Source organism: Conger conger, chromosome 16 (assembly GCF_963514075.1).
Source record: "Conger conger chromosome 16, fConCon1.1, whole genome shotgun sequence".
Lineage (NCBI taxonomy): Eukaryota > Metazoa > Chordata > Actinopteri > Anguilliformes > Congridae > Conger > Conger conger.
In genome coordinates this window covers 842,741-869,073 of record NC_083775.1, presented here as the reverse complement: position 1 = coordinate 869,073, position 26,333 = coordinate 842,741, and the positions used below count along the sequence as shown (strand labels likewise).

Below are 26,333 nucleotides of genomic sequence, written 5' to 3'. Positions count from 1 at the left end.
GACGTCTCTCATTAACAAGCTGTTATTGCCCACGGAACTGCGGCTCACTGGATTTTTTTTTTTGGTCTTTGCACCGTTCTCTGTAAACCGTAGATACTGTAGTGCTGTGTGTGAAAATCCCAGGAGATCAGCAGTTTCTGAGATACTCAAACCACCCTGTCTGACATCAATCTACTCATGGTCAAAGTCACTTAGATCACATTTTTCTCCAAATTGTTGTCTGAACAACGGCTGAAGCTCTTGACCATATCTGCATGCTGTTATGCATTGGGCTTCTGCTGCTGTTGCATGCGATACTGCAGAACTACATAATTGTTAACAGTGTGAGACGACTCGCTAATGCAATTCTAAAATTGTTACTTGGGGAACAGAGCCAAGTTTCTTCAGGTTGCTGAAATTGAGTGAAGTACAGAGGAATTTAATTATCAGTCGCCTATGATATAACGCCACGAAACAAAGCGTTATATATATTGTTGCGACCTTTAATTACGTTGACAGAAAACGTGATTAATAACTCAATGTCCCAGAATGCTGTTCTGCGGTATTTCCTGTACCGCTGTGGATTGTTGTCTGTCTGGCAGTCTGTGAATAGGTAAGATGGCGGCCGCGGCGGTGGTCGAGTTTCAGAGAGCACAGTCTCTCCTCAGCACGGACCGTAACGCGTCCATCGATATTCTACATTCAATAGGTAAGTCTCTGCGGTGCAGGCTGTCATCGGGTGAGTTCGACTCGCCGGCTTGGTTAGCTTGTTTGCGCTGGGCCCCTGTAGTATCCAGCGCTGAGCAGTTCGTCTGAATGAGCCGGTTCGGTTGCTGCTGACTCACCGTGAAAGACGTGTGTTTAGGCCGGGAATTGGACATCCCGAGCGTCTAAAGTTATCTCTGTCTCGCATAACCCATTTTTCATAATAAGCATAATATTGGGTTGTCATATTATGCTATCTTGCATTTTAAAATTGAGACGCGTGGAAAACGTGAGTCATTCGCTTTGTAGCTTGTAACTAACAATGGCAGCTAGCTTGTTAACTGGCTCTGCTATCTCATGCCATTGCGACTTGAGCAAACTAACGTTAGTCACTGCAAGTGTGTGCAAAACAAACGCCAGTCCGATATAGACTGTTTACACGATGTTCTTCCGCCTAGCTGATGGAATAACAGTTGCTTTATACTCATGGTTAAGAGGCTGGCATGCTAAACGTGAATTCCATATCTAAGTTAACAAGCTAATGTACGTGGTCAATTGCCTGTATAGTGTCAAAGAAACTTTAGGAAACTGTTAAATTCTAAATGTTAGTAATTTCACAAATAGCCGTTGATTTTAGACATCTTATCTAAGTTGCCTAGCTAACGGTAACATGCTCCTGTATTCTTTAGCTACCTCGCTAGTTAATGGACTGATTGCCCGTTTAGCAGCACGGGTGTCCTTGCCCGACTGGCACCGGTGCCGTCACACAAGCGCCTGAACGTGCTCGCTACCCGCGTCTGCCGACTTTGCAGATGCGTTTTAAGTAACTGCTGGCTTGCTTTCTTAGCGTTACATTCAATTGTTTTTTGCTTGCAAGACAGGCAAATAGCTAAGTTAGCTTGGTACGTTAGCTTGTAACTGAATTGACGATTGTAGCGGCAGCACACAAGGATTGTAGGCTAACCGAATTACCAGTTGGACGAACAACTGTTGGGGTTTCTTAAACATTTGAAAATAAACCGTGAATAAGTTTCACGGTTTATTTGAAAATTTATTTGAAAATAAACCGTGAATAGTCTGTCGAGTGCATTCGCTTGTAAGTACAACTGTCGATTACATGAAACTTGTATGAACCGCTAGTTACTGTTGTGAAGTGTACAGATGCCAGTTCCCATCACTGATGTGATGAGCCAGATCTCCTGAATGTTGCAAATGGAGTAGCCATGATGGGAATGAGTCATGATGCTTGGCCCAAATGCGGGTGTGTAGTACCAGCAACATATCAAATGTTGCTACAGGTATCTCACGCCGCGTTTGTTTACGTGGCTCGTGTTGATGGACTCATTACTTGTAAAGATGCTGATGTTCTAATGTGCCAGGCATCGGCTTTACCCGCGACCGGTTTGGGCTTGAGAGTGTAAGTGATGTGTGAAAGCTAGAGTTGCTACTTTCTTTTTGTATGTATCCCAACACGAATGGTTGGAGTTTTTTTAAACGCTTCTATGGAAACATTGTATTGTACTGGGGTTAGTGAAGGGAACTGCGTTTGCTGCGTTTGCACCCTGGTTATGTACGGTGCTGTGTGTCGCTTCACATTTGTTCTTGGGGTAGCGTGTGTCAGTGTCAGTCAGTGTGTATGTGTGTCAGTCGGTGTGTCGGTGTCAGTCGGTGTGTATGTGTGTCAGTCAGTGTGTCGGTGTCAGTCAGTGTGTATGTGTGTCAGTCAGTCGGTGTGGCGGTGTCAGTCGGTGTCAGTCGGTGTCAGTCAGTGTGTATGTGTGTCGGTGTGTCGGTCAGTGTGTTGGTCTGTGTCAGTGTGTCGGTGTGTCAGTCAGTGTGTCTGTCAGTCAGTGTGTATGTGTGTATGTGTGTATATGTGTCGGTCAGTGTGTCGGTGTATCAGTGTCAGTCAGTGTGTATGTGTGTATGTGTGTCGGTCAGTGTGTCGGTGTGTCAGTGTCAGTCAGTGTGTATGTGTGTCGGTGTGTCGGTCAGTGTGTATGTGTGTCAGTGTGTCAGTCAGTGTGTATGTGTGTCGGTGTGTCGGTCAGTGTGTCTGTGTGTCGGTCAGTGTGTCAGTGTGTCAGTGTCAGTCAGTGTGTATGTGTGTATGTGTGTATGTGTGTATGTATGTGTGTCAGTGTGTCGGTCAGTGTGTCGGTGTGTATGTGAGCCTGTTGTTGTCTCTGCAGTGAAGCGGGATGTACAGGACAGTGATGAGGAGGCGGTGCGAGTCAAAGAGCAGAGCATCCTGGAGCTGGGGGGCCTGCTGGCCAAGACAGGGCAAGCAGCAGGTAAGACCCCCCCCCCCCCCTCTGTGACCCCCTACAACAGGGATCTCAGCCCTTTCTGGTCCCGGGACCCTGGGTCAGAGGCATCCAGTGGACCCCCCCTTAATAACTTGCATTTTAAAAAAGTTGTTATACTTTTAAATATTTATTGCTAATGCGCTGCGCCCCTCAGAGCTGGGCGGGCTGCTGAAGTTCGTCAGGCCGTTCCTCAACTCCATCAGCAAGGCCAAGGCGGCGCGGCTGGTGCGCCTCCTTCTGGACCTCTTCCTGGACATGGAGGCGGCGACCGGGCAGGAGGTGCAGCTGTGCCTGGAGTGCATCGAGTGGGCCCAGGCCGAGAGGAGGAGCTTCCTGCGGCAGGCCCTGGAGGTGCGCCGGGCCCTCAGCACACACTGTGGCCCCTCAGCACACCCGCTGTGGCCCCTCAGCACACACACTGTGGCCCCTCAGCACACACGCTGTGGCCCCTCAGCACACACGCTGTGGCCCCTCAGCACACACGCTGTGGCCCCTCAGCACACACGCTGTGGCCCCTCAGCACACACGCTGTGGCCCCTCAGCACACACTGTGGCCCCTCATTACACACGCTGTGGCCCCTCAGCACACACGCTGTGGCCCCTCAGCACGCACGCTGTGGCCCCTCAGCACGCACGCTGTGGCCCCTCAGCACACACGCTGTGGCCCCTCAGCACACACGCTGTGGCCCCTCAGCACACACGCTGTGGCCCCTCAGCACACACGCTGTGGCCCCTCAGCACACACGCTGTGGCCCCTCAGCACACACTGTGGCCCCTCATTACACACGCTGTGGCCCCTCAGCACACACGCTGTGGCCCCTCAGCCAGCACGCTGTGGCCCCTCAGCACACACGCTGTGGCCCCTCAGCACACACGCTGTGGCCCCTCAGCACACACGCTGTGGCCCCTCAGCACACACGCTGTGGCCCCTCAGCACACACGCTGTGGCCCCTCAGCACACACGCTGTGGCCCCTCAGCACACACGCTGTGGCCCCTCAGCACACACGCTGTGGCCCCTCAGCACACACGCTGTGGCCCCTCATCACACCCGCTGTGGCCCCTCATCACACACGCTGTGGCCCCTCGGCACACCCGCTGTGGCCCCTCATTACACACGCTGTGGCCCCTCGGCACACACGCTGTGGCCCCTCGGCACACACGCTGTGGCCCCTCGGCACACACGCTGTGGCCCCTCGGCACACACGCTGTGGCCCCTCGGCACACACGCTGTGGCCCCTCGGCACACACGCTGTGGCCCCTCGGCACACCCGCTGTGGCCCCTCGGCACACACGCTGTGGCCCCTCGGCACACCCGCTGTGGCCCCTCGGCACACACGCTGTGGCCCCTCGGCACACCCTGTGTTGGGTCTGACCGGGGGTGCGGGGGCTGGGCTTCCCCAACTTCCCGTGTGTTGATTGGCTGCCTGCTGTGTCGGTTTTAGACCCCAGATTACAGTACGCTGTTGTTTCAGAGGAGTGTGCAGGGTTGGGAAGGGTTTGGGGTTTGGGGTTCGGGGTTCGGGGTTCGGGGTGGGCGTCTGGAGAAATGCACTGGAGTAACGCGTCAGGTTGTGCTATGCACAAGAGAATATTGAAAAGGTATTGATGTTGTTATGTTGGAACACAACATTTTAGGGTTCTTTTTAATGTTTTTTTAAAAACATCGAGCCTTGTGTCATCATATGCCATGTTGCAATATAGGTGGTTATTTCATTATTGATGGATGCAGCCTGTGTCTGGTCTCACTGTTTTGCATAGAAGAGTCTGGAAATGCATGTTATTCCCAGCCATAGTAGTTGTGTGAATAACCCTTATCTCTCTCCCTCTCCCTCTCTCTCCCTCTCTCTCTCTCTCCCTCTCTCCCCCTCTCCCCCTCCCCCCGCAGGCTCGGCTGGTCTCCCTGTATTTTGACACTAAAAGGTACCAGGAGGCCCTGCTGCTGGGTGAGTCTCAGGCTCTGTCCCAATCTGAATTTTCTCAGCCCTAGTCCTGGAAGAGAGACTTAAATTTGTACAAGCTTGGCCCGAATTCTGCTTACTCTGTTCCGGTTGTGATAAACAGCTGGTGCAACTTAGGCAATGGCGGTGCCCGTAGCAACCATTACAAAACTTGTAATTGTACTTACCTCTAGGGTCTTTCAGCGAACTTATCCCTGGTTATGGGTATGCACTTTGTTGTACGTCGCTCTGGATAAGAGCGTCTGCCAAATGCCAATAATGTAATGTAATGTAAAAAACTGGAATAAACACTTGGCATTGAATTGAGGATGCTGTATTCCAACCATAAATCCTGGGGAGGTTTGTTTGAGTGTTGTGAGGCTTCACAGCTGCTGACTTGCACAGTTCTGAGGGTTTGTTTCAGTTTGTTTGTGTTCATATGCTGCAGTTTCCTGTCCCGTCTTTTAAAAGACAGCCATAACAGATCTCTGTCCACTACCTTCTGGCCAATCTGTCCTCCAGTCTTTACACTGATATAACCATTCTCACTCCGTAAGACCATGCTGCGCTATTAGATATTATAGTGAATGGTAGAACTACATTATTAAAAAAACACGTTTCATCATGAAATGGGTGAGAGCTATTTCTGTCACTGCTGGGGTTGTGTGTGTGTGTGGGGTAAATAATCGCCAGGCAGTGTGGGGTGAATGGTAGCGGTTATATCCCCGGCCTGCAGGCTCCCAGCTCCTGCAGGAGCTGAAGAAGATGGATGACAAGGCCCTGCTGGTGGAGGTTCAGCTGCTGGAGAGCAAGACGTACCACGCGCTCAGCAACCTGCCCAAGGCCCGCGCCGCCCTCACCTCCGCCCGCACCACGGCCAACGCCATCTACTGCCCGCCCAAGCTGCAGGCCGCCCTGGACATGCAGTCAGGTGAGCCCCAGGCTGCGGGCCTACCCTGGACATGCAGTCAGGTGAGCCCCAGGCCTACCCTGGACATGCAGTCAGGTGAGCCCCAGGCTGCGGGCCTACCCTGGACATGCAGTCAGGTGAGCCCCAGGCTGCGGCCTACCCTGGACATGCAGTCAGGTGAGCCTCAGGCTGCAGGCCTACCCTGGACATGCAGTCAGGTGAGCCCCAGGCCTGCCCTGGACATGCAGTCAGGTGAGCCCCAGGCTGCGGCCTACCCTGGACATGCAGTCAGGTGAGCCCCAGGCCTACCCTGGACATGCAGTCAGGTGAGCCCCAGGCTGCGGCCTACCCTGGACATGCAGTCAGGTGAGCCCCAGGCTGCGGCCTACCCTGGACATGCAGTCAGGTGAGCCCCAGGCCTACCCTGGACATGCAGTCAGGTGAGCCCCAGGCTGCGGCCTACCCTGGACATGCAGTCAGGTGAGCCCCAGGCTGCGGCCTACCCTGCCAGGCCTTTCAGAACTTAAAGGGGACAAGCCCCCAAAGCACACGCTAAAGATGGCTGCAACACAGGCCTGGCAGAGCGTCACCAGAGATGACACACTGACAAATCTTACAATGTGCACCACTTGTAACTACATGTGATGCGCATTGGCTTTTTTTTTTTTTTTTTTTTTTTTGTAAATCTCAAATTGCGGAGTACTGAGGCAAATTATGCGTCTTTGTCCCAAACGTTATGGAGGGCACTGTATAGGCTTTATGCTATTGTGGTCATCTGCTTCTGTAACATGGTTAGCTCAGCTAGTTCGCTAGTAAGCACGGACCGTGCAGTGAAAGTGAAGGCTGGTAGCAGGTTACCTCGACAACACTCCCTGATCACGTAACCCTCAAATTCAAAAAAGAACAGTTGTTGCCCTTGGCTAGAGGCGAGTTCGTCTTTAGCTGACTGGTAACGCGTTCGTTCTACAAATATTTGGTACAAGTGAGAGGCTGGGGTTCAAATCCCACCTCGGACTCAGGCAATTTCTCACCTGTTACACTTCATGCAGCTCCTTGTCTGTCAGCTCACAGATCTTCCAGGTCATTCCTGTGTGTCAGTTGTGCTGTATAAGGGGCTAGCCCGTGTGTGTGAATACGCCCGCCCGCTGTAAGATGGCCGCCCGCCCTCTGTAACCACCGTCTCTGTGCAGGCATCACCCACGCGGCAGAGGAGAAGGACTGGAAGACGGCGTACTCCTACTTCTACGAGGCCTTCGAGGGCTACGACTCCATCGACAGCCCCCGCGCCATCACCGCCCTCAAATACATGCTGCTCTGCAAGATCATGCTCAACTTGTACGTAAGATCGCGCTCAGCCCGTACGTAAGATCGCGCTGTATTTGTACGCAAGATCGCGCCCAACCTGTACGTAAGATGGCACCCGACCCGTGTGTAAGATCAGGTGTGTGTGTTCCCTGCAGGCCGGAGGACGTCCAGGCGCTCATTAGCGGGAAGCTGGCTCTGCGGTACGCTGGACGGCAGGTACGCTCCCTCAGACCCCCGCGGGCCCCCTCAGACCCCCTCAGGCCCCCTCAGACCCCCTCAGACTCCCTCAGGCCCCCTCAGACCCCCTCAGACTCCCTCAGGCCCCCTCAGACTCCCTCAGGCTCCCTCAGGCTCCCTCAGACCCCCTCAGACCCCCTCAGACCCCCTCAGACCCCCTCAGACTCCCTCAGACTCCCTCAGACTCCCTCAGACCCCCTCAGACTCCCTCAGACCCCCTCAGACTCCCTCAGACTCCCTCAGACCCCCTCAGACCCCCTCAGACCCCCTCAGACCCCCTCAGACCCCCTCAGACTCCCTCAGACTCCCTCAGACTCCCTCAGACTCCCTCAGACCCCCTCAGGCCCCCTCAGGCTCCCTCAGGCTCCCTCAGACCCCCTCAGACCCCCTCAGGCCCCCTCAGGCCCCCTCAGGCTCCCTCAGACCCCCTCAGGCCCCCTCAGGCCCCCTCAGACCCCCTCAGACCCCCTCAGACCCCCTCAGACCCCCTCATACCCCCTCAGGCACCCTCACACCCCCTCAGGCCCCCTCACACCCCCTCAGGCCCCCTCAGACTCCCTCAGGCCCCCTCAGACTCCCTCAGGCCCATGGATTGTGGGGTAATACCTCGAGTCTGAGGCTGACTGAACACTAAAATTTGTATTGCTTAGCTTCAAACCATACCTAGTCTAGCTTCTTGAAGTGGGTCAATTTGGCTACCTCTTGAGTTTAGATGGATAGCTAAGTTTTATTTGCATGTTGTTGCAAACTTGTGCAAATTCAATACCTTTGTAGGGAACCAAATTGAATTCCTGAAATAATAGTCTGCAGCACGTGTGAGTTTAGCAGGCTTTGACTGAACTCGTTTTGGTAAAAGGGTAGCTGCTTTTGTGGTGTAGGCTACAGTTTTAGCCACAATAGTTCATCACCCTAGCGGAAAGTGAGCGGACAGTGTGCCTAGCCATTTCAGTGATATTCCTGTCCTGCCCCCCCCTTCCACAGACGGATGCACTGAAATGCGTTGCACAAGCCAGTAAGAACCGGTCGCTGGCAGACTTTGAAAAGGTGAGTGGTATCTGCCCCAAATGCATGCTTCCAGGAACCTCTGCTATTGTGAGTGTGTTCCTGTGTGTGCCTGTGTGCGCAAAGCTTGCTGGTCTTTCTGTGCTGGACCAATGTCACCGACCTCCCGCTCTGACCCCTGACCCCTGACCTCAGGCACTGACGGAGTACCGGGCGGAGCTTCGGGACGACCCCATCATCAGCACTCACCTGGCCAAGCTGTACGACAATCTGCTGGAGCAGAACCTGATCCGTGTGATCGAGCCCTTCTCCCGCGTGCAGGTAGGGGGCGGTCACGCCCGGGCCTGCTCCCCGCCATCTTTACCCTACTTTACCCAACATTACTGTACACCTGCGGCCCAGTCTGTATCTTTACACTACATTACTGTACACCTGCGGCCCAGTCTGTATCTTTACACTACATTACTGTACACCAGCGGCCCAGTCTGTATCTTTACACTACTTTACTGTACACCTGCGGCCCAGTCTGTATCTTTACACTACTTTACACTACATTACTGTACACCTGCGGCCCAGTCTGTATCTTTACACTACTTTACACTCCATTACTGTACACCTGCGGCCCAGTCTGTATCTTTACACTACATTACTGTACACCAGCGGCCCAGTCTGTATCTTTACACTACTTTACTGTACACCTGCGGCCCAGTCTGTATCTTTACACTACTTTACACTACATTACTGTACACCTGCGGCCCAGTCTGTATCTTTACACGACTTTACTGTACACCTGCGGCCCAGTCTGTATCTTTACACGACTTTACACTCCATTACTGTACACCTGCGGCCCAGTCTGTATCTTTACACGACTTTACTGTACACCTGCGGCCCAGTCTGTATCTTTACATGACTTTACACTACATTACTGTACACCTGCGGCCCAGTCTGTATCTTTACACTACTTTACACTCCATTACTGTACACCTGCGGCCCAGTCTGTATCTTTACACGACTTTACACTCCATTACTGTACACCTGCGGCCCAGTCTGTATCTTTACACGACTTTACACTCCATTACTGTACACCTGCGGCCCAGTCTGTTCTGCATTGACCTCCTGACCTGTGTCTGCTTCTGTGTGTTTGTGTTTTCCCAGATAGAACACATATCAGCGCTGATCAAGCTCTCGAAGGTGAGATTCTCCCGCAGTGTTGCTGGGTTTGTGTGGCCTGGCTGTGGGTGTTGTTAAAGCTGGTGTTTTGCGATGACTGGACCATGTTTGTTCTCTTGTAGGGCGATGTTGAGAGGAAATTGTCTCAGATGATTCTCGACAAGAAGTTTCATGGTAAATAAAGTTTCTGTTTTTATACGGGCTGTACTACTGTAGTTCTGTTATCACCTCCCCTCTTGAACACCCTCTGTTCATTCCAATCCAAATGTCCTGTGGCATTTTGTTTGAGGATTACAGCTCTTCCTGATTGGCTGCTGTGTGGCTGAGCCCCTCCCCTCTCCGCTGTAGGTATATTGCTGATTGGCTGCTGTGTGGCTGAGCCCCTCCCCTTTCCGCTGTAGGTATACTGGACCAGGGGGCAGGTGTCCTGATCGTTTTCGACGAGCCGCCAGTCGATAAGACGTATGAAGCCGCTCTGGAGACCATCCAGAACATGAGCAAAGTCGTGGATTCGCTCTACAACAAGGCCAAGAAGCTGACATAGGTGAGATTCTCTCTAGAACACAGCCAAGAAGCTGACATAGGTGAGATTCTCTCTAGAACACAGCCAAGAAGCTGACATAGGTGAGATTCTCTCTAGAACACAGCCAAGAAGCTGACATAGGTGAGATTATCTCTAGAACACAGCCAAGAAGCTGACATAGGTGAGATTCTCTCTAGAACACAGCCAAGAAGCTGACATAGGTGAGATTATCTCTAGAACACAGCCAAGAAGCTGACATAGGTGAGATTATCTCTAGAACAAGGCCAAGAAGCTGACATAGGTGAGATTCTCTCTAGAACACAGCCAAGAAGCTGACATAGGTGAGATTCTCTCTAGAACACAGCCAAGAAGCTGACATAGGTGAGATTCTCTCTAGAACACAGCCAAGAAGCTGACATAGGTGAGATTCTCCCTAGAACACAGCCAAGAAACTGACATAGGTGAGATTATCTCTAGAACACAGCCAAGAAGCTGACATAGGTGAGATTCTCCCTAGAACACAGCCAAGAAGCTGACATAGGTGAGATTATCTCTAGAACACAGCCAAGAAGCTGACATAGGTGAGATTATCTCTAGAACAAGGCCAAGAAGCTGACATAGGTGAGATTCTCTCTAGAACACAGCCAATAAACTGACATAGGTGAGATTATCTCTAGAACACAGCCAAGAAACTGACATAGGTGAGATTCTCTCTAGAACACAGCCAAGAAGCTGACATAGGTGAGATTCTCTCTAGAACACAGCCAAGAAGCTGACATAGGTGAGATTCTCCCTAGAACACAGCCAAGAAGCTGACATAGGTGAGATTATCTCTAGAACACAGCCAAGAAGCTGACATAGGTGAGATTCTCTCTAGAACACAGCCAAGAAGCTGACATAGGTGAGATTATCTCTAGAACAAGGCCAAGAAGCTGACATAGGTGAGATTATCTCTAGAACACAGCCAAGAAGCTGACATAGGTGAGATTATCTCTAGAACAAGGCCAAGAAGCTGACATAGGTGAGATTATCTCTAGAACACAGCCAATAAACTGACATAGGTGAGATTATCTCTAGAACACAGCCAAGAAGCTGACATAGGTGAGATTATCTCTAGAACAAGGCCAAGAAACTGACATAGGTGAGATTATCTCTAGAACACAGCCAATAAACTGACATAGGTGAGATTATCTCTAGAACACAGCCAAGAAGCTGACATAGGTGAGATTCTCTCTACAACAAGGCCAAGAAGGTGACATAGGTGAGATTATCTCTTCAACAAGAAGCTGTGTGGGGTTAGTGTTAGCAGTGTGGGGCTAGGGTTAGCAGTGTGGGGTTAGGGTTAGCAGTGTGGGGTCAGCAGTGTGGGGTTAGCAGTGTGGGGTTAGAGTTAGCAGTGTGGGGTAAGGGTCAGCAGTGTGGGGTAAGGGTCAGCAGTGTGGGGTTAGGCTCAGCAGTGTGGGGTTAGGCTCAGCAGTGTGGGGTTAGGCTCAGCAGTGTGGGGTTAGCATTAGCAGCGTGGGGTTAGGCTCAGCAGTGTGGGGTTAGCGTTAGCAGTGTGGGGTAAGGGTCAGCAGTGAGGGTTAGCAGTGTGTAGCGTTAGCAGTGTGGGGTTAGGGTTAGCAGTGTGGGGTTAGCAGTGTGGGGTAAGGGTCAGCAGTGTGGGGTTAGGGTCAGCAGTGTGGGGTTAGACTGGGTCACACTGTGCTCCCGTGTGTCTCCACAGAGCTGAAGACTGCAGCACAATGGAGAGAGTGTGTGATCGGCGTGTGGAACATTTGGGGGGAGGGGAAAGGGGGGGGGGGACCTAAAAAAGACGAAAACAAAGAAGAAGAAGAAGAAGAAGAAGAAGAAGAAGAAACCCCATGACCTGCTCTGGGAGTCCTGGTCCCTCACACCTTCACCCGGGAACTTTTTAACGTCTCCCTTAACGGACGAACCTTCATGACATCGTCATCACCGTTATCATCACAGTTTTCTGCCCGTTTGCTTTTTCCTTCTGTTTGTCTTTTTTTTTTTTTACAGGTTTCTGTAAACACTCAGCGGCCTCCACCGGCCATCAGGGAATATTGTAAAATAAAAAACATATACATTATAAAAGCATATATATACACATACACACACATATATATACATATATATATACATATATATATATATATATATATATATATGAATGAAGTGGGTAGGCATACACTGCCCAGAGTACAGTTCTGCCACCGTGGTGCGTTGTCCCGCGTTTGCCCTGAACGCAGCACTGCTCCTTCCGGAAGGTTCCTCAATTCAGAGTGCACCACTTTCCTCACCACACCCCCCCCCCCCCCCCCCAAAAAAAACACTTTTTTATTTTTAATTTTTATTATTGTTTTTTTTTTTAAACCCCAAACAGAAGCTCACGGACTGCTCCGCTTCGTTCAGGGGGGTTAGTGAAGATCTGAAAGTGTTAAGCCAAACCCTGGCAGGTCAGTGTGGGCACTTAACACGCACGCTGTTCCTTCCTGTCCGGTCTATGTCATTTCCTGTTTGTACATACCATTTCCAAGCATCTCTTGTCTATCCTTCATGCTGTCGTCTTTTTTATAACGATGAACAGAATAAAGTAACGGAAAGCCCTGTCGGAGATGAGTTCTTTTGTGACGGATGTCGAACTGCCGTGAACAGAGTACTTCACCCCTTCTGTGCGGTCAGTAAAGTCCCCCACCATCCCCCGACTGTCGCTGCCGTTGGGTGTGAATTAGGGGTCCAAAGAGGTGACAGAGCACACCTTATACAGTGCAGTCTTAAGTATTTACATTTCGGTTCATTTGGCTCTGTACTCCAGCACATTGGATGTGAAATGAAATAATGAATTTGAGGTTAAAGTACAGACTGTCCTTATATTTGAGGGTGATGCATGTAGGAATCCTATCTATTTTAAAAACGTAACCCCTCCCCAATTTAGACCAAAAGTAATTGGACAGTTTGCTGCTGCTTCTGCATAGTTGGGTGTATTCGATCGCTTGCTTAGTGCAAATATACGAAAGCCCAGTCAGTGGATGCATTTTTAAATGATCCTTAATTTCTTTTATTTAAAGGTTATTTGGGGGAAGATCACAGGGAAGGTTTAACAGAGCCAGTTTGTGGGGAGGGCATGGTTCTGATCTGAACAGGATCTCTGATGCTCTGACTAATTGGAGCTTGTTGCTGTCTGTGATGGCTACATGCTGAGGTGATGGCTACATGCTGAGGTGATGGCTACATGCTGAGGTGATGGCTACATGGCTGCATGCTGAGGTGATGGCTACATGGCTACATGCTGAGGTGTTGGCTACATGCTGAGGTGATGGCTACATGGCTACATGCTGAGGTGTTGGCTACATGCTGAGGTGATGGCTACATGCTGAGGTGATGGCTACATGCTGAGGTGATGGCTACATGGCTGCATGCTGAGGTGATGGCTACATGGCTACATGCTGAGGTGTTGGCTACATGCTGAGGTGATGGCTACATGGCTACATGCTGAGGTGTTGGCTACATGCTGAGGTGATGGCTACATGCTGAGGTGATGGCTACATGCTGAGGTGATGGTGTGTGTGTGTGTGTCCTGACCACACCACGGTCCCTCAGTATGACTCCATCTAGTCCCAAAACAAAGAAGCCAAATTTCAATTTCATTTTGGCAATGTTTTTTTTAAGTGTTCCTGCTGATCAACAGTTAAGTAGCTGATGTTCAGATGACCTTTAATAAACTTTTTTGAAACTTTTTTCTAAAGGAAAGTAAGTTGATTCAAAAGGGTCTAAATCAAATGTCTGAGAAATGGAGGGACCTTGACTGACCGCAGTCGTATCGGCTATAGGCCCGGAGATGTGTGGAGGGTTAGGGTTAGGGTTATACTCTGTCACCAGTATCAGCTATAGGCCCAGAGATGTGTGGAGGTTTAGGGTTAGGGTTAGGGGTTGGGGTTAGGGTTATACACTCTGTCACCAGTATCAGCTATAGGCCCAGAGATGTGTAGAGGTTTAGGGTTAGGGTTAGGGGTTGGGGTTAGGGTTATACTCTCTGTCACCAGTATCAGCTATAGGAGATGTGTGGAGGTTGACTGTGGTGAATGAGACGCGAGTGTGAAATGTTTTTGTGCTCGTGGCTCTGCCCTGATCAGAGAGTTTCCAACTGCCGTCTCGGCATAAAGCAAGTTTTCATTACGAACCATATGAAGACTCCACTGAATTTATGCAAACATTAGCACCGTGCTCACAACAGGGATTGTTGGTTGTTAGAACTGCTGCAATCGAATGCTTTTGAAAGTTCAATTCGGTTCGATGTAAACCCGTTTTATCCGGATTCACGCACATTGATTTGGACAAAATCTGAAGCTGCTTCCAAATAACATTCAGCTGCATTGTGTGCTTACTTAGGACAGGTGCTGTCCCCGGAGTCAGCTTTTAATAAGAAACTAAATGGATATTGTGGCATCGCTCCGGATCATGTAGACGGCGCTACTTTCCATCCAGGACCGGCTGCCTTGTGACAAAATGGCCGCCGTTGCCCACACTACATCTCCCAGAATGCCTCACCACTCACCCAGGTGGAGGTGCTGCCTGACTGAAGCAGGACTCAGGAACATGAGTTAACGGGGAACGGGGAAGCAGAGGGTCGGAGAGCACACGACTGGAAGGAGCGGGGCGGCCGGACGTTGACCAGCGACATTCAGGAAAGTACCTTAAATCAGCAGGGTTTGAGTGGAGGGACACCGGAAAAGGGGAAAACTGACACTTTATGTTGGGTGTTTTGTGATTTCTGCTGAGTGTTTAAAAACCTTTTTTTTTTTCTTCTCTGGGATTTTAAATTGATTCTTGGACTTTGAATGTGGATTGAAGAAATTACCTGAGTTAACGGTTCATGACCTGCAGACTGGAGAATAAAACGTCCCCCTTGATTGCACCTTCTGGTTTTGCCAGATTAGTTCCAGTGCCTTCCCCAGCCTGCCCTTGGGACATTATGATATGCAGTCGTCGTGTAACAAGCGGAATGTGAGAAGTACTCTCACCAAGGAAAGGAAAAAAATTAACCATCATGAAAATAATGTAGTCGTATTTCTTTACTGCATGTATTCAAGGACAAGTGAGTTTACCATGTGTGTGTGGCCCTCATGCAGACACCTTCAGTCCTCTCCAGACCAGCCTGCTGGGGCCGCAGACTCTGCTCCGGCCCAGGGGTTATGCGCTCTGTGTAACATATGGAGCTGTTGCAGGCCATTCATTAAAATGCAGGTTCATTTAAATGCAGTTTTCTACCAAGGCTGCCTTCTGTTCAGCAGCCAGCAACCTGAGAAAATCAGGGAAACCACACTTTTACCATATTTACTGACAGCATACTTTACTAAATCAACTGGCTGTTGTCATTCTTTAAAAAAAAAAAATATATATATATATGCGCGCATATTTAACCCTTCAAAGATGATCGATTTGTGAACATTTATTGTTGATGCAGTTAAATCAATAAGGATTTCAAAATGTCCAGAATGGCATTTGTTTGAAATAATCACAGTTCTAGATTCTGACCACTGGATGGCGCCCTCAAACCTTGTGCGTTCACACCTTGCGTAGGCGTCAGCGAGAACCATCGGGTGGCTGATGTTGCTCCGTATTACGACATGTGAAATAATTGGCGACAATTGAGCTATTTTGAGCAGGGGGCAGTATGCGTGACCTACCCTACTCATAATGGCATATGCCTCGTCCTCATCTGCTGTGGACCTCAAAATCCGCTGATAATAAGAAGACATTTGTCACATGATTACAGAGAGCAAGGTTCTATGAATTACATTACATTACATGGCATTTAGCAGACGCTCTTATCCAGAGCGACGTACAACGAAGTGCAGATCAAACACAAGTACAAGTACGAAGAGGACCTGAGAGGACAGTACAGTTCCTAGTGTAAACATACAGATATAATCGGAACCCTTGAAGAATACATCAACTGGCATACCACAGTTGGCAGCTAGAATACCCCGAGTACAACAATACAATAACGAATACAAAAAACAACAATATCAATACAACTATATAAGTGCCATTACAGTCTATGGCATATCTAAGGCTAATCATGGTGGTGAGTTAGGGAGGGAAAGGTGTAGCCTGAAGAGATGAGTCTTCAGTCTGCGCTTGAAAGAGGTCAGAGACTCTGCCGTTCTGACATCCACCGGGAGGTCATTCCACCACCGTGGGACCAGGACAGACAGCAGTCGTGAGCGTGAAGTGCAGGTGTGGCGAGGGGGAGGCGCCAGACGGCACGAAGTGGCAGAACGGAGGGGTCTTGTTGGTGTATAGGTCTTGATGAGTGATTGAATATATACAGGGGCTGATCCCTTAACTGCCTGGTACGCGAGCACCAAAGTTTTAAATTTGATGCGAGCCATAACAGGCAGCCAGTGGAGGTTGCTGTGCAGGGGGGTGACGTGAATGTCTGGGAACATTGAATACCAGGCGGGCTGCAGCATTCTGGATCCGTTGTAGTATGAATGTACTACGCTCATGGTGAACACCTCTTACGGACATGCACAACCTTTGAAATGAATCTGCATTAGTCATTTAGTAGACGCTCTTATACAGAGCGACGTACAATAAAGTGCAAATCAGAACCAGAGACGAGTTCGCTGAAGACCCAAGCGGTTGGTGCTGGAGTGATAAAATTGATAAAAACTTCAACCCTTGAAGAATAATCAGATTGCTTTCCAAGTAGCATACCATGGTTGGCAGCTAGAATACTTAGTCCTATCCCGAGTGCTTTGTGACAAGCAATCGCAAAATTAATACAATTTTTACAATTGGAGTCATTTAAAATGCTTCACATCAATCACTTTGTTGAAGCTCTGTAACGTCATCTGTCCAACTTAAATGCAAATAAGCGCGCAAATGGAATGGCGTGGCTAGGTATTCATGAAAATGTGACTGGTTTGGCAAGGAGAATTCGAGTGCATTCACTGTTCAATGAATTATGGTGCTCGCTGTATCCATACACGTTACACCGCTACATTACTGCGTGCGCACTCAAAACTTCGCTAGGTTTGGAAACGAACTCTTGCGCGTATCTTGCGTCAGTTTGGAGGGACGTTCATTTTGAATAATTTCCGAAGAATCTGCCCATGTTCATGTAGCCTATTCCGTATTTTAACAAACAAGTAATGACCTCAGGTGAAGTGTGCCGCATCAAGTGATTATATCAATTAAAGCTGAGTGCGATGAGTTTGTTGAAAGCACGCCATTATTTTATTACGTATGATGTGTGCGCACATGCGCAGTTCCACTCTATAGCAAACACTATCAGTGCGGCTATTTGACTTTTCATTCTGAGCTGCATCTCGGCAACAACAAACAGGAAGATGGCGGCCCGGGTGAGTTCGTTTGATAAATTGATGAACAGAAGGGAAGAATTTACTCTTGGTTGTCAGCAACATTATACTCTGACAGGGGTCTTTATGTAACTCGATATGTGAAAAAGAAAAGTGCTCGGATGGTACCGTTAGCGTGTATGCTAAGAAACGCATCTCATTCAACCATCAGTGTGCCCAGATAAATTGCACAGTGGATTGGCAGTCTTATTTTAGCGACCTATGAGTTATTCTCCATTGGCATACAAGTACAACAACGGCATAGTACATGTTTTGGAAGCCTGGGGCATATTGTGGTTTTATTACCTTTGCGATAAGCCTGCATGGTCACCTGCTTTGCACCTGCCTCTACAGTGACACGGACAGTGCATCCGTATCTATCTGTGCGTATGCGTGTGCGTGTATGTATGAGATCGCCACACAGCTAACGTTAACAACCTCTCACCTATAGACAGCATGACCACTATTATGCAACCGAGATAATGCCGCATCGCTAAAGACTCAACTAGTTAACCGTTTGATCTACGTGCCTGGGTTAGCGAGATTCGAATTGACAAATCCACATTTTGTCGCATTTAAAACAGAAAAAAAACATGCGGATTTGTGGTTTCCTAACTGACCTTGTCCAAGGCACTGGGTTTGTGACGGAATGAAACAAACAAGAGGCTTCGTCGCGAATATTACCATACCATACCATAACATTACCATCGTTAATGCATCTTTCAGTTTAATAGCTGCATAATGGCCTCTAATTTTCAGCAATTCATAGACGTGTTTGGACAACAAAATTGAATGAAATGACGTTTCATTTCCCCTTTACCAAATGAAGCACCATGCATCAAAAACACGAGCTCTGGATGGCGCACAGGACAGTCGAAGCTAGCTAGCGTGTTTAACCTTGGCACGGCTCAAGAGCTGCGGGGATAATCTCATCCTAAGGGAACGTCTTGGTTTAGCGTAGCCTGCCCTAAGCTCTGTAATGTCCCTGTCAATGTGAATAACGCGTAACATCGAGGCCAAGAATATCGTTTGTCGTTTGTGTCAGCAATATTGCTTATTTACAGCAGTTTCAGCACCAGCGATTAGACCTTTTCCCGTTCGACAGCCTACTGTCAGAAAAGGTGAAGGTCGGAGCACAGCACATGTGATGCGCAAATTACCTCAGTTCTGTGACGCCCACTGCATTGTCGCAAGGCAATGTGGGCTTAAATATGTGTTGTCCTCCTCTTTAAGGCGCTCTACAGTTCTTGTTACAGTTTAACCACCTTCAAAAATGATAAGGATTAGGCGAAACCAACGAAATTATCCTCAGAGTTATCTAGGAGGCTGGTTAGTGGCGTCGAATGGAATATTTCTGGCACCAGATAGGCTCGGACGAGGCCGTGTTAATGTGCGGGCGGAGTCTCACCCGCGCAGATCCGAGGTGGGGTCCCCGCGCTGCGGTATTACAGTCATGGTGCGATGATTTTATGGGCTGGCGGTGACGTCATTGATCAGGCCAACTGTCTATTTTCTAATCCTCCAGGCCACGCGTTTTCCATTGCGCATTTACCCCCGTTCCTCCTTATGGCCGTTCGCCGGCAGCATCCTCACGTGCGTACCTGGCTCTCTTCATGAGCGCTGAGAGTCCGCAGACCGCCCTGTGCTCCTGTGAAATGAAACCTTGCAGACGCTCAGACCTGCACCAGAAATATTTGATACTGCCCCCAGCTTCGATCTGAAGGGCAGCTTGGGTTTGCGTCTGAAATAACATCTTGAAAATTGATTCTCTTAAGGGGCCGGAATAGCTGGCATCATTTCCTGGGAAAAGGGACATGTTTGAAAAACAGACCGCGCCAATGGGATAGGCTCGATACAAGAATACAGATTCCACTCGGCTAGATTCCCCCAACACTTGGCCTGATCTTTGGTCAGTTTTTTGGGGTAAATGACCGTGTTGATATGTCCAGTCAGTTTTCAAAGTAGCTTAGTTTGGTTGCACTAAATGCCCTTCCTGGGTTAAATGTTTCAGCATTAAACCTGAGATTATCCTTACGCTGTGCAGAAATGCGAAGTGTCTTTTCACTGAATGCACGCACTCCTCCACCAGACACACCAGCCCCATTTAATCCAGCCCGCAAACTCATCAGACCAATCATGCCGATCTGCAAACTCATCAGACCAATCATGCCGATCTGCAAACTCATCAGACCAATCATGCCGATCTGCAAACTCATCAGACCAAGAATGTGTATTATAACCAATATATCATGTTCTGATCAGTCGCTCCCTTCTAGTCTGCTGCGTCTTAGTCATCCTGTTTATAGGCCTGATGCTGAATGATAACATACAGTAGCTCATGAACGTTCTCTGACTGTGGCATGTTGGGATATGTAGTACATCTATAGACTAAAGCCTCTGCTCAGTGTCTGTCTGGCTGTGTCTGCGTTCAGAAATGGTGTGAATGCAGCTGAGCCACCACATTGTTATTTAGTATTTGATTAGTTACCAACCTCCATGACAGATTAACAAACCAAATCTCACCACAGCCCTTCAATATTATAAGGAGAAGAATGCATTTGGTGATGTAGTTTATTTCTGGCATGCTGTGTGATTGATGTGTCAGTTTATTGTTTGAGACAATAAGCACGTCCCCTGTCCGTCATTATTCTGTCATTACAACAACAAAAAAACTTCCCACCATGAGTATCCATGGTTACTCTTGCATAGAGGCAAGGACCGCAGCCTTGGTGTGAACTGTGTGTTTTTATGTGAAGCTAAAAATGAATGTGTGTGTGCGCGTGTGTGTGTGCATGCATATCTCCTGTACTCCTAGCAGAGATGGATATTGCCTGTCACTCCACATGTGTGCTACTTGGCAAAACAATCGTCATGACGACAACATTGTCTTTGGCAGTTGAGTCGACTCCTAACCACAGTCACAGGTACAGTAAGTTGTTAAGTGACGAGGGAAGGCGTCCAACCCTGTCCCCCGTGTACCTACCCAGTCGCTCTGTACTGTACCTTCGTTGCTGTGAGACTATAATTGATATTCATGGCATTTTGATACGAGTCTTGGGCCAGGTTTGTACTTGGCAGAACCGTCACTGCGCAGGTCCCGGGATGGTGTCCCACGAGAGGAATCACTGGGAGTCACTCGCCACAGTGCTGACACCAGACAGGCGACGCTGTTCTGATCAGGCCTGTGTCTTCAGACCGCTCCGGGGAAAGGCAGGGACGGAGGGGAGACTCCCTGTTCCCATGGTGCTTCACTCCATTTCCATGGCAACCCAAGCTCTTCAGATTGCAATGCTCATGTCAAACACTGCAGTTCACTGTTCTAGTTTTTAATAAGTACACAACAAACGTGGCTTCAGTCTGACTAAGCTAAATTATGGATTGGAAATGAATATGTTAATTCTGAATTAAAACTGTGTAGTCTTTCGGCTCATTTGGCTGAAGAAATCTCTTTGAATTGTCCGCCTCAAAAAAATAGTATTTTTCCTTTGTAAAGCAGATTCTCTGAGATCCTAAAGTTTTAATATTTTCATAATTACTGGACATTATGACCCCCAAGATAAAATGAGAGAAAAGCATCTTCTTGAAGTGGACCGTGAAGTGAAATGAAAGCTTGTGCAGCTCCTGCTTCCATTCTCTGTAGCAGTCGGCTCATTCTACTGGGAACTAAATAAAACTGAAATATGATAATATGACAACTGCTCTGGAAAATTCCATAAATGAGTAATTTCCTGTTTATGTGTACATTAATATTAATGTGTGCGTAGGCATGTGTATTTTCTGGAAGGCAAGCTTGGAAAAGCAGATTCAGCTTACAGTCACAGTGCATCCTGTCAAATTCATTTTAATATTCACGAATCAGCTATCAATTTATTATTGAGCACTTAATTAGTACTCTTATCTGAAATTTCTTATTTATGTGTTTCCTCATTTCAGTAAAAACAGTGCAGTGGAAGAAGTGGTTTAGATTCTGGGACACTCTTTAATTTTATAATTTTATGAGGCATAAATTGTAAGTCTTTGTTCCTCTGTTTGGGCAGTTTGTCCCAGAGACTCTGGTGCTGGTGGTCTCGGGGGTGCGAGCCCCAGTGAACTCTAGGGGATTTACAGAATCGTATCGCTTGGTGCCGTCCCTCTTCCTGCAGGGTGTCTCTCTTCCTGCAGGGCGTCTCTCTTCCTGCAGGGCGTCTCTCTTCCTGCAGGGCGTCTCTCTTCCTGCAGGGCGTCTCTCTTCCTGCAGGGCGTCTCTCTTCCTGCAGGGTGTCTCTTCCTGTCTCTCTTCCTGCAGGGCGTCTCTCTTCCTGTCTCTCTTCCTGCAGGGCGTCTCTCTTCCTGCAGGGCGTCTCTCTTCCTGCAGGGCGTCTCTCTTCCTGCAGGGCGTCTCTCTTCCTGCAGGGCGTCTCTCTTCCTGCAGGGTGTCTCCCTTCCTGCAGGGTGTCTCCCTTCCTGCAGGGCGTCTCTCTTCCTGCAGGGCGTCTCTCTTCCTGCAGGGCGTCTCTCTTCCTGCAGGGCGTCTCTCTTCCTGCAGGGTGTCTCTCTTCCTGCAGGGTGTCTCCCTTCCTGCAGGGTGTCTCTCTTCCTGCAGGGCGTCTCTCTTCCTGCAGGGTGGGGTGAGTGAGTGATTTCAGGGTTTCCTTGAAGTGAATTGTGCATCGGCCTCATTCAGCCCCCGTGGTTGGGGATTGGTGTGAAATGAGATTGACCCATATCCCCTCCTGTAGCTGTTGGGCTCCCTCAGGGGTTAGCGTTAGGCTTAGTGTTGATGCTCTGTAGAACTATTCATGCTGTTCATTTCTCAGTGAAATAAATGCATTGATGTTTTTATACACACATTTTAGTGTTTGTGGATAATTAGATTAAAGGCTATATTTAGTAGGTAGGCTAATGACTGTTTGAGTCGAGCAGGATGCTAAACCAACATGCTGTGTGTGATCCCTGAGGAACAGAGCCCTGTGATCCTACACAGCTCCTCTGATCCTACACAGCTCCTGTGCTGGAGTCAGCTGCAACATTAGCGTGGTCATGTGTTCACGGCACAAACATGGGTTAGCATCAAGCGTGTCTCTATGGTGCAAACATGGGTTAGCATCTTAGCATTACCAAGAATTAATTAATATTTTCTTGAACTAAATAAATGTTAGGTGTGTGTCTAACAGAGCCCTGGAAAGGAAAGAGTTAAATCAGGAGTGACTGGGGATGATGTAATGAGGCAGGAGGCGGAGCCTGTCCAAGGACTGTCAGACAGGACACTGAGCACCTGCGTCTCTCTCTCCCTTTCTCTCTCCCTCCCTCTCTCCCTCCCTCTCTCTCTCTCTCTCTCTCTCTCTCTCTCTCTCCCTCCCTCTCTCACTTTCTCTCACTCACTCCCTCTCTCTCTCTCTCTCTCTCCCTCTCTCTCTTTCTCCCCCTTTCTCTCATTCACTCCCTCTCTTTCTCTCACTCTCTCTCTCTCCCCCCCTCAATCTGTCTCACTCTCACTCCATCTCCCTCTCTCTCTCTCTCAGCCGGCTGGCCTCCCACTGCCTATCCCACAGTGCACTGCTGCATTATTTACAGTCGGCCTTTAGCGTGGGCCCTGGCTCTGGGAGCTCCTGCTCAGATCCCCATCAGAGGGGGATTCAGCTGCACCTGGCCACCGCGGGGCGGGGCGGGACCTTTACCTGTTACACCTGCTCCTGCCCCCTCCGCACCGCTCCACGCCTTCATGGGGTCCTGGCCACCGCAGGGCTGGGGCAGACAGCCCTACCCCCGTCTGTTAACCAGCGGCCCTGAGAGAGCCTCACCCTAAATTCACAATAAAGTCACATAAACAAAGGGTCCTTCTACTTAGTCATGTGTAAATATGTATATACGTATGATGTTTCCTCTACAGAAAATAAGAAATCCTGTGAAATATAAGTCGATAAAGAGCTCGGCTCATTCCCATCCCTCCCGCTGGGTGAACGCCGGCGCTAATGGAGAGAGGAGGGAGGAAATCGCTGCTCTAACTACCCGCCCGTCTCTCTGAGCCTCCTCGCAAACTCACATCCATCTCCTTAACCAGCCAACATGCATTCTCTTGATCTTAACCAGAACAGCTAGGTTTACAATGAGCACTTGTGATCGTCTTGCTCCTGGATTGGTGAACAGTGGTAGCAGGTCTGAACCAGTATGGGTGTGATGAGTGTGAGAGGAAGAGGAAGAGTGTGAGAGGAGGGAAGAGGAGAGGAGGGGGAGAGGAGGGGGAGAGGAGAGGAGAGGGGGGCGAGGAGAGGAGAGGAGAGGAGGAGGGGAGAGGAGGGGGGGACGAGGAGAGGAGGACGAGGAGAGGAGAAGTGTGGGGCAGGAGAGGAGGCGGGGAGGAGGGGAGAGGGGAGGAGAGGAGGGGGGGACGAGGAGAGGTGTGGGAGAGGAAAGAAGGGGGGGAGGAGAGGAGGCGGGGAGGAGGGGAGAGGGGAGGAGGGGAGAGGGGAGGAGAGGAGGGGGAGAGGAGAGGAGGCGGGGAGGAGGGGGGGACGAGGAGAGGAGAAGTGTGGGGCAGGAGAGGAGGCGGGGAGGAGGGGAGAGGGGAGGAGAGGAGGGGGGGAGGAGGAGAGGAGGGGGGGACGAGGAGAGGAGAGGTGTGGGGCAGGAGAGGAGGCAGGGAGGAGGGGAGAGGGGAGGAGAGGAGGGGGGGAGGAGGAGAGGAGAAGTGTGGGGCAGGAGAGGAGGCGGGGAGGAGGGGAGAGGGGAGGAGGGGAGCAGGATGGATGAGTAGCAGAGGCAGTAGCAGGTTCGTTTTCCAGCCATAACCGCAGTGTTCAGGCCCGTAGGCTGGAGGCTCCCGGGTGGTAATCAGTTTCCTGGAGGCGCAGGCTCTTCCTGAGGACTCTGCCTCTGAGCCAGACGGGCTGGTTGACGGCAGAGCCCAAAGCAGGCACCATGTTCAGTCTAACCAGCAAAACCGTTTACACAATTACCCAGTCACTAGAGCTGGAGCTGTCGCTGAGGGTAATTACACCGAAAGGGTGGCTAAGTGCCTGAACAAGAACACCTGCAGTGATCAGGACCAGTCTCTGATGATCTCCCTCTGAACAAGAACACCTGCAGGGATCAGGACCTGTCTCTGATGATCTCACTGATAACAGGGACACTAGCACATCCTTGTGCTGAATCTACGGTGTGGAATAGCTTCGTTTCACACAAACCCTGAAGACAGAGCACTGCACCTGAGTGTAAACCTGAACACAGAGAGCGCTACACCTGGTGTAAACCTGAACACAGAGCACTGCACCTGAGCGTAAACCTGAACACAGAGCACTGCACCTGGGTGTAAACCTGAACACAGAGCACTGCACCTGAGTGTAAACCTGAACACAAAGAGCACTGCACCTGGGTGTAAACCTGAACACAGAGAGAGAGCACTGCACCTGGGTGTAAACCTGAACACAGAGCGCTACACCTGGTGTAAACCTGAACACAGAGAGCACTGCACCTGGTGTAAACCTGAACACAGAGCACTGCACCTGAGTGTAAACCTGAACACAGAGCGCTGCACCTGGTGTAAACCTGAACACAGAGCGCTACACCTGGTGTAAACCTGAACACAGAGCGCTACACCTGGGTGTAAACCTGAACACAGAGCGCTACACCTGGTGTAAACCTGAACACAGAGCGCTACACCTGGGTGTAAACCTGAACACAGAGCGCTACACCTGGGTGTAAACCTGAACACAGAGCACTGCACCTGAGTGTAAACCTGAACACAGAGCGCTACACCTGGGTGTAAACCTGAACACAGAGCGCTACACCTGGGTGTAAACCTGAACACAGAGCACTGCACCTGGGTGTAAACCTGAACACAGAGAGAGAGCACTGCACCTGGGTGTAAACCTGAACACAGAGCGCTGCACCTGGTGTGAACCTGAACAACAGAGCGCTGCACCTGGTGTAAACCTGAACACAGAGGCAAGGGGCTCTTCAGCCAGCAATGCAGATTGTGAGTGTGTGAGAGTGTGAGAGTGTGAGAGTGTGAGAGTGTGAGAGTGTGAGAGTGTGAGTGTGTGAGTGTGTGAGTGTGTGAGTGTGTGAGTGTGTGAGAGTGTGAGAGTGTGAGACGCAGACCTGGGGTGGCTAAAGGCGAGGGTGAGTTAGCCAGTACAGTGAGAGCATGTCAGTCTCATCCTTCAGATCAGGGGTCTCCAACCCTGGTCCTGGAGGGCTACAGGGTCTGCTGCTTTTCATTGTTACTCTGCACTTAACTGTGATCAACTGCTCTAATTGATTAATTAACTCACCTCACCTGGTTACCTGGGTGTCAAAGGGTGCTGATTTTAAGGTGAAAACAAAAACCAGCAGACCCAGTAACCCTCCAGGACCAGGGTTGGAGACCCCTGCTTCAGAGTGACACACATACACACATACACATGCAGTCTTTGTTTGACTGTATGAATTAATCCCAAACCGTAGGCGTGGCATGGTTTTAGCATGTACATTTGTGTTTGTGTGAGCAAATGCATACATGCTTAATACATGCATGTTTGTTTGGGATTATCTCTTGATACATGCCTGGCTGCTTATTCGTTTGCGTGTCTGATGGTAAGTGTACACTCACTGAGCACTTTATTAGGAACATGTTTACTTTATTACACCTACATATTCATGTGATTATCTAATCAGCCAATCGTGTGGCGGCAGTGCAGTACATACAGTCATGTAGATACGGGTCAGGAGCTTCAGTTAATGTTCACATCAACCATCAAAATGTGATTTATGTGACTATGACCATGGAATGATTGTTGGTGGCAAACAGGGTGGTTTGAGTATCTCTGAAACTGCTGATCTCCTTTTCACACACAATAGTCTCTACAGTTCACAAAGAATGGTGCAAAAAAACAAACAAAAAAAAATCCAGTGAGCAGAAGTTC

At 49.6% G+C, this 26,333-nt stretch overlaps 2 protein-coding genes across 2 annotated transcripts in view; both read left to right on the top strand.

Annotated features, from left to right (window-relative positions):
* The first annotated feature begins 547 nt into the window (after positions 1-547).
* LOC133114499 (26S proteasome non-ATPase regulatory subunit 11A-like) lies at positions 548-12,691 on the top strand. The gene is made up of 13 exons (XM_061223958.1): positions 548-688; positions 2,877-2,978; positions 3,148-3,344; positions 4,880-4,937; positions 5,668-5,862; positions 7,032-7,176; positions 7,302-7,362; positions 8,365-8,427; positions 8,581-8,706; positions 9,541-9,576; positions 9,678-9,729; positions 9,957-10,099; positions 11,805-12,691. Exons 1-12 carry the CDS (start codon positions 598-600, stop codon positions 10,097-10,099), a joined length of 1,269 nt encoding a protein of 422 aa, XP_061079942.1. The 5' UTR covers positions 548-597; the 3' UTR covers positions 11,805-12,691.
* Positions 12,692-17,296: 4,605 nt separating this feature from the next.
* The window catches only part of LOC133115305 (vesicle-fusing ATPase-like), a 63,026-nt gene continuing 53,989 nt past the window's right edge, over positions 17,297-26,333 (top strand). Inside the window, exon 1 of the mRNA XM_061225148.1 lies at positions 17,297-17,454. Within this exon, the coding sequence (XP_061081132.1) occupies positions 17,443-17,454 (12 nt within the window). The 5' untranslated portion in view covers positions 17,297-17,442. The remainder of the gene's footprint in view (positions 17,455-26,333) is intronic.

Coding starts and splice junctions, on each gene's coding strand:
- LOC133114499 (XM_061223958.1), top strand. CDS start 598: ATGGCGGCCGCGGCGGTGGTCGAGTTTCAGAGAGCACAGTCTCTCCTC. Junction 7,177..7,301: donor TGCAAGATCATGCTCAACTT/GTACGTAAGATC, acceptor TGTTCCCTGCAG/GCCGGAGGACGTCCAGGCGC. Junction 9,730..9,956: donor TCTCGACAAGAAGTTTCATG/GTAAATAAAGTT, acceptor TTTCCGCTGTAG/GTATACTGGACCAGGGGGCA.